Source organism: Amia ocellicauda, chromosome 9 (genome assembly GCF_036373705.1).
Source record: "Amia ocellicauda isolate fAmiCal2 chromosome 9, fAmiCal2.hap1, whole genome shotgun sequence".
NCBI lineage: Eukaryota > Metazoa > Chordata > Actinopteri > Amiiformes > Amiidae > Amia > Amia ocellicauda.
Window position 1 is genome coordinate 37,162,979 of NC_089858.1, and position 14,889 is coordinate 37,177,867.

Below are 14,889 nucleotides of genomic sequence, written 5' to 3' on the forward strand. Positions count from 1 at the left end.
AAGACCATTCTTTAGACCTGGCCTTTCAGAAAAATATGGGTATACAGTTTGAAGGAGGCTGCAAATGTTTTGGGTGGTTTGTTTTTTTGCACATCAAGCTGAAGTCACTTACAGAGTTACTTAAGAATTGTGTCTGTTTGGAATAGGAATATCATACCCTGGTTTTGGACCTTAAATCACTTTTTAAAGGCGTGGGAGCATTTCAAATTGCTCATGTGTTTTGGTAAATTCAATACTTGAGAAGGGTTGCTAACAGTGTGACTGGTTTTAGTGACCAATATCTAACATGGGTTGCTGATCTTCAGCAACTGAGGGAGACCTATAAGGTTGAGCCCCTCCCCAACCCACACAGGTTTGAAGACCCTAACATGTTGCGGCAACTTGTTCACTGGAGCTGCTGTGCACAGAGATCTCCACTAGAGGGCAGTGTTTCCTCATAATGAATAGCAGGTGCCCTCCGATTCTTGTGCCAGTGCGAGTGATTGTAAACTAGCTGAGAAAATGGTCTCGTATGGGGGCAACAGATTTTGGACCACCTTCACGCCTTTGAACTCCGGGGTTCATAGACAAGAAAAACAAATTACATTTGACCGTTTTTAATGTGGGATATTCCTATCTATATTGGGCACAGCCTGCATCTAAGATGGATACCTTTGTGTCTATAGGCATGGCTGTGGGCTTATTTGTCCCGTTTTAAAGTGGGTTTAACTGGATTGGTACATCTGATGTCTGTAAGTCTCTTTGTATAAAAGCCTCTGCTAACTTGATTCAAGATAATTACTTATCTAATATTGCTGCAGACCCCCACAGAGTTCCCCTGAAGCCTATCCATCTTTACCTAACCCCGGTGGAGCCTGGGGGACTGGGGGGCAGTTTGTCAGGATTGGGATGCTCAGAAACAAACAGCCCCCTGATTCCCCCCCAGCAAACACCTCCCTCCTTTGCAGATCTATAATTGAATCTACATGCTATTCGACAGTATCTGAAAATGATATCCGAGATCTAGGTGTGATGGAGTGCGATCATCAGCGCCCGAGCAGGAGCAATATGATCCCAGATAATGGAGTGGAGATAGGTGCGCGGAGTAAATTACTGCCAGGCAGCGCGGCATCCCCCCCCAGGCCTCCCGCTCCTGCCAGGGGTGAGGTCCCGGGAGTCCGCGTGGCGCCGTGGGCTCACTCCCGCAGACAATTGCCTGCCGTCATGCTCCGTGGAAGAACAGCCCGTGGAGGCCAAGTGGGAACTCCCATGATTCCTTGCTTCCACCGCTGTGACACCGGCTTAACGTTTCTTATTACTTTCTTTATTTTTTTCTCTGTGGGGATAATACAAATCGGGCTCAAATCCAGTCCTCCAGGTCCGCAGGGTATTTCGGTTTTTCGTCAGGCCTCACCTCTCACTTACATCTCTTTGCCGTTCAATTACTCAGATGTGTGGAATACGGGAGGGATGATTAATGCAAGCTGCAGCCGGAAAGACAATGCTCTCTCTCCCCTCACACCTTTGTTAGCTACTGTCTCTCGAACAGTTTTTGCCCTTGGTAACAATCCTCACAACTAAGAACAAAGTCATTTTAAGTCACCAGAAGTATTAGCCAACAAGATTACACAGTGGGTGTCAATATATCCCCCAAGCCTATAATGTTTCTATTATATATATCATAATATCATTAGGGGTTTACTAAAAAAAATCATTATTATTAAAAAAGAATAGGACTTTCTAGGAATAATACTGATTTGATTTGATGAAAAGAAAAACCTTTGACAGTTGGTTTTGCTCAAAGATGAGGTTTTGGCAAAACGTCGTCATGTCAGACAACAAACAGGCAAACTGAATGATTGGAGCTATTGTCTTGAAATAAAAAGATTTTTGTCATTGTGCATCACTTTTAAAGTGAACATCTTTCCGAGCGGCTCTTACCTTTCGATGTGAAGCTTCTGCGCTAAGAGCTGCCAGTCTTTGCCCTTTGTGTTGGCGGTGTCGAACGTGGCACAGATCCTCTGACGGATGGAGAAGGGGATTTTGAAGGCCTTGGGGCCAGTCTGAGAGGTCACAGTACAGTCCGCTTGCGTGAAGAAAGGGACGGTCTCCTTTTCGCTCTGCAAGACAAGGTCAACGAAGAGTGTGAGAGCCAGGGCCGTGGAGAAGAGAGCTCAGAGGCGGAGCAATTAGTAGCCTTTCTTGACCCAATCACTCACTTACCCAATCAGCTACACAAAACCCCTGGTTTCCACAGATAAGTTAACTCTTACCCCCAGACACACTCACTCACAGAAGATAAGAACTGAACCCAATGACGGGCGGCTTACTAACCTCTACCACTGACGTGTAGACCTGGAGGATCTGCTCGTGACCTTTGACCTGCCGCACACTGATCTTGCAAGAGAGCTGTGTGGTGGCTGGGCTATATCTCTCCAGGGAGAAGGCACAGTGCAGGGGTTGCTGGTTGCTGCACCACACTTGAGAGAAAGGGAATTCCTAAGAAGAAGAGCAGCGGGAGTCAAATGCTGGATTTTATGGAGTCCAATTAAAATCCAATTAACGGTGTCCACTTAAACGCCTCTAAAATTATACCCTCGATCTAAAATGTGCCACCTCTTTCGGTTTATCTTTGGATGTGGCTGCAACTGGGGACCCCAGACGTGTCCTCACTGGGATTAGTAATGCACAGATCTGCGTATCATATTTGTGCGCACTGCTGCTGAAGGCATTCTTAGATAAATCCCCCAGAATACAAGAAAAACGGTGTAATACTCATTAGAATAAGAATAATAAAAAAAAGAAGAAAATAACCGAATCCCATCCCTGTGGCTGAAATGAAACCACTCTCAGATTCGTTTCCCTTTGTTATGAAGGTCCTTGATGTTCTCAATGCAGAAAATCCCACTTAATTCCAATAATGGGAGTCACTGGGAGGCTAAATGTTACATTGTCGAGAGCAAAGAAAGCCAAAGCAAGGGGGGAAAAAAAAGATTGCAGCGGATGTATTATTCATTCGCAGGGCTGGAGCTGCTGAAGAAAGTCATTTACAACTCCTTTCTTCCTCTGTGCATTTTATAATGACCAATAAAGACACCTGCCTGCATTGATAGGCTGCTAATGGAGAGATGGGCCTATGTGTCTATAATCCAGGACTAGCGTACATTGATTCTCACAGTACTAATGGAGCTGTAAGAAAAACTATTGACATATTTCATATCACGAGGGCTGACTTTTGATATATGGAGCTCTTACTCGGGATTCACTTTCTCGAGATCTTCCGAAGGCGCTTTATAAGAAAAGGCAAAACAAGGGAGTTTAAAGCCCAAAGATGACCTCTCTTCTCATGTCACAGTATAGGCGGTATCTGTTGTGTCTCAGCGGTACCTGACACGTGGTGAATGGCTTGATGTTCCACAGAAACTGAGGGACATCTTGGATGGAGACTTGGAGACTGAAGGTGTTGCCTTTGAAGAGCAGTGTCTTGGGCTCCTCCAGTAGCTGTCCACCTCTGCTCTTTTCGGCAGCAGCCACCTCCTACAGACAAAAGGGGGAAAGGGAAAATAATGGTTGGGAATGGTGCTTTTGTCAACATGGACAGGACCATTCCTGCATTCATCTGCCGAGCGATTTCTCGTGATTGAACAGGATGGTCGTCATAAGAAACGGCAAGCAGGGATAGTTTGATTAGATCAGGGACGGCACTGAACACAGCAATCTATTTTTTGCCAGCATACATTTCAGAGTTTTTTTTTGTCTTTTCAATTAGACCCATAATCAGATGTCTAAAACTTATTCAGGGATGGGCTGAAAACTAAAAGCGAAGGAGAGCGATAACAATACTATAGCGTCTCTGTGGCCTTGTCTTTAGCATGATTAGATTAAGACCCAATGTTAGAAACATTAGTTAAACATTAGAAAGATATTGATGTAATAAAAAAGTTATTTTTAACAAACATAAATTGTTGCTTGTTGTTAAGATCTGTGCATGTCTTTTTTTTAATTATTATGTCATTCAAATGGGCATTGCGGCTCCTTAGGTATTGTTGGCCAGAACTGAAAAAACTTCTCTTTGTCTCATTTGGGTTGCCGACCCCTGGATTAAATTCAATATCCTTAGTGGTTTAGTAGGAGGTACAAATACAACCAAAGTCCTTATACTGAGGATAGAAAGATTAGGGTGGGGGGGGGGGAAGCAAACTCGATATACAATAAATTACATCTATTCCAAAAGGGAAAATATACCATTTTCCATGTGTATACTTTCACACCTACTGCAGTTAAGGGCAAACCAAAATCCCCAAAGAAATGTCACAACTACCTTTCATCATACAGGTGTCTGATGAAAACTCTGTGGTCTAAATGTCTCTGGGATGTCTTTGACTGACAGTTTGGGTTTCATTCCTGAGAGCTGCAGGATTGTTTGTTCTTCGTGGCTGTTCTGTCTGGTTCCACACACCTCTGGGAATTTCCAATTTGGGAACCTATTTCTGAAAACACCAAATGAAATGGAACCGGGAAACCTATTGGGTGCTTATTTTTGCACGTCCCACGGGTGTGGAGGAAGTGTGTGAGAAATACGGTGGTTTTAGAAAAAAACAAACAAGTGAGTGAGAGAGAGAGAAATAAAAAAGAAAAGCACCGGGAACCCAAACAATCATGTCTTCTACAGTTTGCCATCGCTTGTTTGCTATGGCCACAGAGGCCATGGCTTCGTCTCTTTTGATGAAACTGCCCTTTTCCCCATGTGCTTCAATTCTAGCACTTGCAAGCTGAAACTTTCTGCATTTCTATTTAACCAAAATGACTGCTGTCAATCTTTTTTACGTGCTCTGCAGCAGACTGCTTAAGTGTAGCAAAGGAACGCCAGAGAGAGACGGATAAACCGAGAAAGAGAGAAACCACTGAGGTTCAGATAAAGAAGAAACAGTACCCTAGATACAGTGGAGGTAAAAGCAGCAAAGTCTTTGTTCCTTCACCATCACTGTTACAAAATCGGCCAAAGCCAATATGGAGCGCCAACACAAAGGATGGTGTCAGAGGAGGGAAGGGGACACAGGCAGGGTTAGGCCAAGCAGAAGCCCTGGGCTCCATTTGGGAATGAGTTTTAGTAACTGACTGCTAATGCTGCCGCAAGAAACGGTCCCACTGAGGGAGTACAATATTCAGTTTATAATGTGTCAGGGGGGAAGCGATCTCCACATCCCTGCTTACGCATTCCCACACCTGACATTTCGTTCAGTGCTGTAAAACCGATTTCAGCCGAGGCATAAATTCGTGGGTAATGGTTTGAAATTAGTGCCCCACTTTCAGCCACTTCACTTATCTTTAGCCCATAAACTAGGCAGGAAGGAAGCTTGTGTTCTTTTCCACACACAGATACATTTACTTCAGGAATGCTTTGATTTTTCTTTTCCTTTTTCTTTTTCACAGGTCAGGGGCTTACAGAGATGGCAAGACTTATGATAAACAAAGAAAAGGAAATAAGATGATGGGAATGGACAATTAAAAAAAAACAGATGGTGGGTTGCACAGAACGTAGCCCAGCTGAGGGAGTTTGTGATCCTGCACGACTGAAACACTCCCTGCCTGTTGAATCTGCGGCGTTGAAAGTGTGCAAAATCCAGACAATGATCAGCCGCTGCTCTCTCAACCGTCATGGATTGTTTGGAAGCTCACATGACATGGCAATCATCACTGATGTGAAACCTACCCTTCTAAGCAAAGCAAACACTGCGTTGAAGAAAACAATACAAATAACGGATACCTGACCTTACATTCATTGCCTTCCAATAATAAATAAATCAATACGTACATAAACCTGAAAACTCCAATGTGGGAGATGGCAGCTGCTGGCAAATCATAAATCATGTGCAGGTTCTGCTTATCTTTCTTTAATGGAATACTAATTAATGTACCAAAACCAGATTTAATTAACCAAAAAGGAAGATGGAACCAACCCTTGTGGGCGCTGTTCTTCTCAATTAAAATTCCTCACCTTCCGCTTTTAATTAAATATTTCTGAGTCTCGCAATGACCGTTTTTTGAAGATCTGCGTTGGGCAGCTGGGGGAAGCTGCTTTAATCTGAAGTACTGCATTTCAACACTATACCTCCTGGAGGCCAGCACTGGATGAATAGTCAAACAGTTGTTTTGAAGTGCTACCAGCCTTCTATTACTTGGACAGCTTGGATTGCTACGAAAGTGTCTTTCACAGGCGAAGAACATTCTGAACTCCTCACCTGTTGAACAAGCTGGGGAGAAATCAAGCTTTGCAATGTGCAAACTGTATTTGTATCTGTCTATTACAGAAGACCACATAACAGACTCTTTTCTGCTGCACGCACTCAATTAAAGTGCATTGTACAGTAACGCTGTATGTGATGTACAGCTATTACCCCTCCTATATATCCCCCCTGTATTTTATGTTTACGGCTGCATTGTGTTCATGTTGTAACATGCAATTTGTTCCAGCACTCCTATGTAATTTGTATTTTTTTTCAGTCATCTGTGAGTTTATAATTTTCCATAGTGTACAAGTTGACTTCTACCTGCCTGACAACAGCGCGTGAAAAAAGGATTTAAAAAATGGGAATGGGAATAGGTGACCGACAAGTGGGTCAAAGTTTTGAACTGGTCCAGGCTCGAATCACATTGTGTGAATGCAACAAACTAGCAAAACAGGACAAGGAGTTTTGCCAAGAGCTGCTTCCAAACTGGATGATAAACTGCAGGTCTGGGTAAGGAAGGAAGGATGCAAAACAACAGTAGTGCACTGTCGTGTAAAAACCAAAAAACCTACAACAACCTGATTAGAGCTAGAATTAAAACACATTTAGAAACAGTCACCAGCCATGAGATTATCCCGTTATATTTGATTTGTTCACTTGCAAATGGTCTCTCCTTTTAGTACAGCAATGAATAGGGATGGCACGATTACTAACTACTACAGATAATAACAACAACAACAACAACAACAATGTTGAGTAAGAGACTTTGTCCAATCCTTTCAGAAGAAAATACTGTCTGCTTAAGGACTGTCTTGAAAATAAAAAATAAAAAACCCTCTCTATATGCTCTCCAGTCTTTGCAAACCAAACCACTACCCCATCAACCTCACACCTTCTCACCTGAAAGGCATGCGGGGTGTCGTCCACGCAGTACACCCGGAGGCTGTAGTCCATGGAGTTGGCAGACATGCTCCCGAAGGCGGCCAGCTTCAGCCTCTTGACCGCCGTCTCTGTGAGGGGCTCTCCCACCAGCGCGTAGGTCCCTGGCTGGTCCAGCAACAGATGGCAGCTGTGCGAGTCCATGAGGCAGTAGCAGGAAGTGGTCTCTTCATCCACCGACATCACTTCCTGTCGCCCAAACAAGCACACACCTGTGTTAATGCGTTTTCCCATTAGACTTTAAGGTGGTTGTCCTCAAATGCAACCACGATCATCTAAAGTATATTTCACAAACGTTATCATCGAGTAGAAGCACAACCTTTATATTTTTTAGCGTGTGTGGTTAGATCCCCCTGCTTGGACTTGAACTGCCGTCTCAGGAACACCTCTGAGCCATTGTCTGATCCGCGCAGCTCCACCAGCCGAGCGAGTGCCAAGACCATGACACCAGAAGACTGATCCCCTGACGTTGGGGGTTTGTTCGCCCAGGTTCAAAGAAAGATGATGACATACGAACATGTCCAAGCCCTGTTACACGTACACAATCTGTCTTCTCTACCTTGTCATCTTGCATTGTACGAATGCGTCGTCTTTGACTGTTTAATGACTAGTCTGATCTTTGGAGCGGTTTCTTTGTGGGAAACGTTGAATTATAATGACAAGCAACGACCGCAGCTCCAGCTCAGTCTGTAAGGAAGCGCTAGAAAGCCGAGAATCAAAGAGACGCAGAGCTTGGCTTTATAATTTAGAGACTGGTGGCAGATTTAGCACAAGGAGCCTTGGCACACAGAGAGATTTACCTTTTGTATTAGTGCACTCAGCTCTGGAGCAAAAAATAAATAGAGTTAAGCGCTCTGGCAAACCATGGGGGAAAAAATAAAATGTCAGTTGTTTATTTGTGTTAATTGCCCTGATGTCTCCACCTATTATGTACCTTTGAATGTGCGTTATTTCAAAATAACAGAAGGAGGTATGGTAGCTTTTATTAGGCCTGGCCTTTATCAGAATGCTTCTCAGGCGGATGTCATTCTGTTTCTACTCTTTAAATGACTCATGCTCAAAATATCTTTAGTTTTTTATAGTGTACTTCTGGCTAGAATGTAAAAAAACTAAACGCTGAGGTTTTGTAAAAGATGTCACTAGGGTCACTCGAGACAATGCAAAGTGGGATTCTCAAAACAAGCAGCAGTATATAGCCCCTCTTATATTCTAAATTTCCTTTTGTGACGTTTTTCTTCACGCTGTGATAAAGCCCCAGAAATGCTTCATAATTACTATATGTATAAAAATAAAAACACATTATAAGGCTAAAAAGGGAGAAATTAGTGCAACACACAATCCTCCAGACCTTTCAGTGAGTTAAAATAAGCTGAGGCAACATCGGGGGAACCAACGACGGCATGGGGGGGAAAAGCATTTCTAGAGCGAGGAAAGGAAAAAAAAAAATCTCCATTCGTTGCCTGGGGTAAGCCAATCTAGCATACATGGATGACCGTACTCCGAGTTTTAACAAGTATAATTATCTACCACAGGACCTGAACTGCAGCTCAAGTGCTTGGAATGAAATGATTTTGGACGAACAGGATGGGAGAAGGACCTGCAGTGAAACAGCCCTCACTGCCTACGCTTCGACAGCAGGCATTCATAGTGGAATATGTAACAGACAAGATAACTGCTAATGACTTTCCTTTCAATCCCCCCCATTTTTAACCCTTTCTGAGGACCTCTCTGCATGGAACACTAGTTTCCGCCACAAATATCCAAGGGCAAAATGGTGGTGTATTTGCAAGAAGCACAGATCGAAAATGGACAAAGGAAATCATTGAATGGATCCCAAGATACCTAGACCACCTAGAAGATGGGAAGATGCAATGATACACTTTGCAGGCATGACATGGTAAAGAGACGCTGTAGATCGAAGCAAGTGGAGATATCTTGGGGAGGCCTTCATCCAACAGTGTATCGATATCATGCTATATCATGATAATGATATATACCAATAACTTAGAAATGCTCTCTGCAAATCCACCAACAGATTTATAAATAAATAAGCAGTTTATATAAAAAAGAATAATAGAATGACTTGCTTGGACACTGAATTGGTCTAGTATGGCTTCACATTGACCTATCTGGAAACTGGAAAATAAACTAGCTAAACAAATTCTGCAAGATTTACTCAGGGGGCCAATGGCATTTCCTGTAGTCTGACAGTCTCCTGACAGCCTTCGGCCTTCTAGAAGTAATGACTGTTGCACGTTGTGATTGTGTAGGTAGCTAATTTTCCTGCCTGTGAAAGGTTGCTAATAGACCTGACTGGCAAGGTGGCCAGGGTCTGGGAAAAATCGTTTAAAGCAAAACCCTCCCAGACTGCCCAGTGTCACTACACATTTTCCCAGGTCTCTCCAATGTGGATCGATAATGACTGATGGGTCCCCTGTCTCCCCCAATTCTCTTGGCGCTCGCCGTGCGTCCCATGTCTTATTAAACAGTGTAATTGTTTTTCCTGAGGCCGTCTGTTTCCTGCAGTCTCACTCCAGCCCCTTCCACAACCTCACATCACAGCGGGTTTGGATCAATCTGCCCGAGCCCTTCGCAAAGCTACAGCAAAGCATCAGGGGAAAAAAAAAGCTTCCTTAAAAATATACTTGTAAAATACATTTGCAACGTCAGGTAGCTTTTGACTCCTTACTTCTGAATTCCCAGTTCGGAAATTCAGTTCTCAAAACATCCAATCAGCTAAATAATGAAATGCACACGGGTTTAAGTCTGTATATATTCTCAGCTTCTTCCTAGAGTACTAGAGTTTATCTTTCAATTTCAATTCCAAACCTATGACCCGGAAACACATGAGTTAGGGAACCGTTTCTTCATTTCTAATATAATATGATAGCTTTATAGTGGCATACCATTTTTGGACAGGCTTTTCCACTACAGTCTTGAAGCTGAAGAACAGAGGCCATTTCTCACCTCCCACTTGTCCTCCTGAGTTTGTCTCTTGAGGCGGATGCTCCAGTGCTCTGGGTTTACCTCGGCACAGTGGGCTATCGTCATGGCCACCGGGCAGGACAGTGTGAGGCCAGGCGGTCCGTAGGTCACCTCAGGGCCTAGCAGGATCTCGCAGCCTTCATCTGACTGCAAACTGACAACACAAACATTAGGCAAAGTTAGAGGAATTTCCCTTAGCGCAGATGCCAACATTTCTGAAAAGTACAGGGGAATCGCCAAATAGGTTTGTCCCAAGTAACATTTAAAAGGAAATGCTTTTTTAAAAGGTTTGAAATTGACTATTTCAGCTTCTCTGAACCGAAATGAAGATTTTGAATATTTCAACACCAGCTAAAATATGAAACAAATTACAATTGTGCCTCATATTCCAGAAAAAAATATAAAAATCACAAACACAATCAGAGAGGAAAGAAATGTTAGTCTTGCTCGGCAAATGCAAAAAGCATTTGAAAAGCCCAACTACCAGGTGTCAGAGTCTGAGCTGTGATTGACAACACTCCTTAACTTTAAGTGAAGTTATATGGAGAACCAGCTGTGACATTTACAGACCGCTAGTATTTCCGAACAGAGCAGCAGCGGGAGACGGGCAGAAATAGACTCGAGGTGCCTTCCTGTCACTGTGTACGTTCTCCAGCAATGCTTCGAAAACTTGAAAAAGCTCAGCATCCAATCAATGCCCCAACGTGATTCTATCAGAATGCCATCAAAACACTGTGCCTTCTGTTATCAGGTGCGTTTAAAATAAAATTGGTAAATAAAAAAAGATAAATATATCTTGCTTTACCAAAATAAACATAAATATCTGTCAACCACAGAAAAGGGCAAAATTCTAGTATCACTTCCTTTAGAAAACAGAGGGATATGTAACAGTTACAATTCTAACCCTCAGGTGATCATTTTGAGGTCATTCTCTAAATTGTACATAACAATTTTGTGTGGATCAATTCCTCTGTCCATTTGAAGGATCTTTCCTGTGGGATTTTATCCATATATGATATTATATTGGGACAGTATATTAGAAAAGGGGTAACACAATAAATAGTCACTGAAGACAGTCGAACCTGCTTGAAAATCTGACTGCTCCTCAATTATTTACTTTGCGTGTTTTATCTGTTGATTTCTGTAATCTATCTGTTTGTTTTTCACTTGTATATCTTGTTTGTGCTTTTGTGGACATGCTTCCGTTCAGAACGAGGTGAATTAAAGCAATTAAACACAAAATAAATAAATAAAAACAAATACAAAAAAAAAAACAAAAAAAACACACGACTGGAAAAACAAAGCCTGCAGCTGTTTTGCTTCAGCAATCATGTTTAGTGGAATGAAAACAAAATGACCAAAAAAGAAAATGAGGTTTACCTATAAATTGGATGGAGCCCAAATGTCCTGGAGTTAGTAATTCTCCTGTACTAATGCTCACCTTGATCCTACAGCTCCCAGTTATCTACGAAACATCTGGTTTTCTTTTGCTGTTTACCCATGAAAATAATCTCTTACCCAAATCAGAACTGAAACATTTCTCAGTGGCTCTTGTTTTTTTAGATAAAACGGAACAATTCACACAGGAAAATGTCAAGCTGGGCTTCTGTCAGAACACAAGAACCGTAATGAAAATTCTCCATGCAAATACCCTGTGTATGTTTTAAAAGTGAACACAATCACCACCCCTTCTCCATGATATTTTTTCCTCATGAAGCATTTCTCTTGACTACAACGACTGCTTTGCCATGCTAGGTAACCCAAATCAATAGAAACAGAGATCTCGAGGTCTTGTCATCGACTGGGCTCCAACACATCTTGAAATGTACAACGCTCTTGAACAACTTATCATTGAAATAAATTAGCCCCGACAGGCTGTCACCTTTATACGCCGAAACCTGTTACCGGCACTAGAGCGGACTGTGAAATTGCAACCACCTTAATTTTCACATTCTCACAATTTTAGATACACAGGTACGACTTTTGTAGAAGACTTTTGCTCGCTGTAAACAGGGTACACATCAGACTATGCAGTGGTTACAGTTCTTTGTGGGTTGAAAAGTGGCCACCACAGAAAAATCAAAGCCTCTCTGAGTGTAGGAGGCTTAAAGTGGTCTGGCCCCCAAATAAAGCTTCTCCTATCCCTGAGAAGTGCATGCCATTTTTTTTAAGTCAGCTTTGACAAAATGTCAGCAGATTTAATTTGGCCCTGGAGGGCAATAATTCCTAATGACATGATTTTCATTCATTCCCAATTCCGCGATTGAGTAATCAATCCCCATTTACTTCTAAAGTATTTCCCTGCCTCTGTCTTGTCGCGGACTTAGCAAAAGGGCAGCTAAGCAGGGTTGACATTTCATAGCATATATATAAACATATGTTTTTTTTCCCTTGCTCCACATTTACCACAAAAGAAGTACCCTCTTTCCTCTCATCTGAAACTTGTTTGTGCCATTCAACCACACTACATTATACTTCTCTGCTGTGCTGACATTTACCTACACTAAGTCCAGGCCTACAGAACAGCAAACAGACATTTCAAAACTGATCTGTGAAAACAGTCACTAAAAAAAGGCTTAGAAAAAGCTCAATTCAGTCTAGGCTAGTCTCACTGCTTTTTAAAAAAAAAACATAAAATAGAAATAATCCCTTCTTCCTTCTACCCCTCTCCATAAAATAGTTTTCTCACAGAAGTTGCAACTTTTGCCTCAGATAAAGCACTTATTGTTTCACTACTGACTAAGACAGGGAGCATGTGGTATAACACTATAAATGCTCCTGCAGTTGAAACACATTAGGCTAAAACTAAACCTCAATCTTGCATACACCACGGAATTAAAATTAATTGCCATTCAAAATGAAATGGCTGGCAGGAGCAACGCACCGCTTCTGGGCTTTAGGGGGATTGGAGAATTTCTCTTTATTTTCCTTGTTTTTAATTCTTCTTGTTCTTGTCGAAATCATGCCCATTCCCATTGTCACCTCTGCTCTTTCATTGTGAATTCCTCCTCGCGAAGCCCTGGCAGCTGGTGGACTGTGAAGTCCGTGATACGTTTTACCCTGGACTCATCTGTTAAAATTCCCTGGAAATGTATTTATGAACTAGGCAAGCTCTGGATAGGGGACAAAAGCGAACAGTAACACACATCAGGCAAGAGTTTAGTTAGAGTCATATTTTGGTAGGTGGGGGTCCTCGGGCCAAAATCTGGGCGGCAAAGGGGTCCCTGGGTCAAAAAAGTTTGGGAAATGACTAAGGAGCTTTGGAAGAGAGGCGATAATTCATGCCTGCGTTGCGTCATCTTCGCTCCACTTTCTCTGTGACTTTTACAAGGAGACTAGCTCAGTGATAGCCTTCCCCCCCAACTGGTGTTAATTTACGGCCTTTAAAGAGATGCATAATTCAGAGTAGCCTCACGCTGACTCAACTCCCCTGAGGTGAGGAAACAGTCAAAGGTCCGTCTCAAACGCTGCTGGAGAAAGCAGCCACTTGACATTTCCTTAATTTTTTTCATCCTCATGTTTGCCCCTCCCTACATAAAGCCGTCTCCGATTCTCTCCCTGCTTTGCAGCCCGTTTAAAGCTTGTTGACAGACTCACAGCCCACTGTCCCTAGATTTTCCCACTTCACGGGCATTTGATTCTTGAATTGCAGAAACACCTTTAGGATGGTGCGACCTCTACCTCACTTCACACCTGCTGCCAGATGATAGTTTCAAGGCCGGTGGTAGGAGAGTCTAGCTCAATTTCTACATTAACCATGATGTCTATTCAAGAATACGATCTGTGTTGAAATGCTCGGCCTTCTGCTTCACGAACCAAGTCACCATTTTTCCCAGCGATGCTCGGTCTGGCTCCACAGTGTTAAATCAAGTGACATTCTCACTTAGAGTGAGAATGAACAAACTTGGGTGACATGAACATCTGTCAGGGAAAATGTTTCTAAAGCCAAAGGCAGTCCCAGAAGGGCCTCCTGCTCTCAGGGAAGTCAATTTCAAGTATCTCTGTCCTGAAGGCTACTGTCAGCCCGGGGTGGAGAAGTGTTTTTCCCTCTGTCGGAACCACAGCTCCGAGAGAGACATAAGAGGAGACAGACTCCTGCACTGCCACTGAGAGACACCTGCACCTCCATTATGTGCAATTTAACACTTGCAAAACTCAAATGGTACAAACCAGCTAAGTGATATATACACACCATGGCAGCACTTAGTTCCTAACCAGCATGCTGTGCTACATTGCTCTGCCTACAGGCATAAACAGGTGTGCCGAGGACTTGCTTGAAAAATGGCACAATAAAATGAAATACATAAATACAAATAAACCGATCATTTATTTAAATTAAATACATTCCTGGAGGAATTAAATAACCAAAATATGGCCATTGGTACTTTCATCCGTATCCCTATAAATGGTCTAATTTGAGCTAAAACACCTAAATAATATTCAGGATTTTTATGGTGAACTGTGATTGTGGCAGAAATTAGAGATTTTGGACTTTTGCTCATTAACTTGGGCAGATTTTCTAATATAGTATTTGTCTTGGAAATTGCTCTAAATCCTTATCTGTATATTACTATAAAATTATAAAAATATACAAATGTATCTAAAATCTTCCAGAAATGACTGTTATTGTTTGTCAGGTGTATATTTCTTTGCTTTTCCTTCTTTTATTATTTTTAGATTTTAAAATTTCGGTCAGCAATGCAACAAGGTTTACTGTTTCCACGGGTCCATCTGTCTAGGCTGAGGACAGCCCATG

The 14,889-nt window shown here is 42.4% G+C and overlaps 1 protein-coding gene across 1 annotated transcript in view; it reads right to left on the reverse strand.

The window, feature by feature from the left end:
• unc5db (unc-5 netrin receptor Db) overlaps positions 1 to 14,889 on the reverse strand; it is a 193,705-nt gene that overhangs the window by 3,046 nt on the left and 175,770 nt on the right. The window contains exons 12-16 of the mRNA XM_066712584.1: positions 10,116 to 10,287; positions 7,110 to 7,337; positions 3,367 to 3,516; positions 2,314 to 2,478; positions 1,921 to 2,099 (exon numbers count right to left, since the gene is read on the reverse strand). Coding sequence (XP_066568681.1) covers positions 1,921 to 2,099; positions 2,314 to 2,478; positions 3,367 to 3,516; positions 7,110 to 7,337; positions 10,116 to 10,287 — 894 coding nt within the window. The remainder of the gene's footprint in view (positions 1 to 1,920; positions 2,100 to 2,313; positions 2,479 to 3,366; positions 3,517 to 7,109; positions 7,338 to 10,115; positions 10,288 to 14,889) is intronic.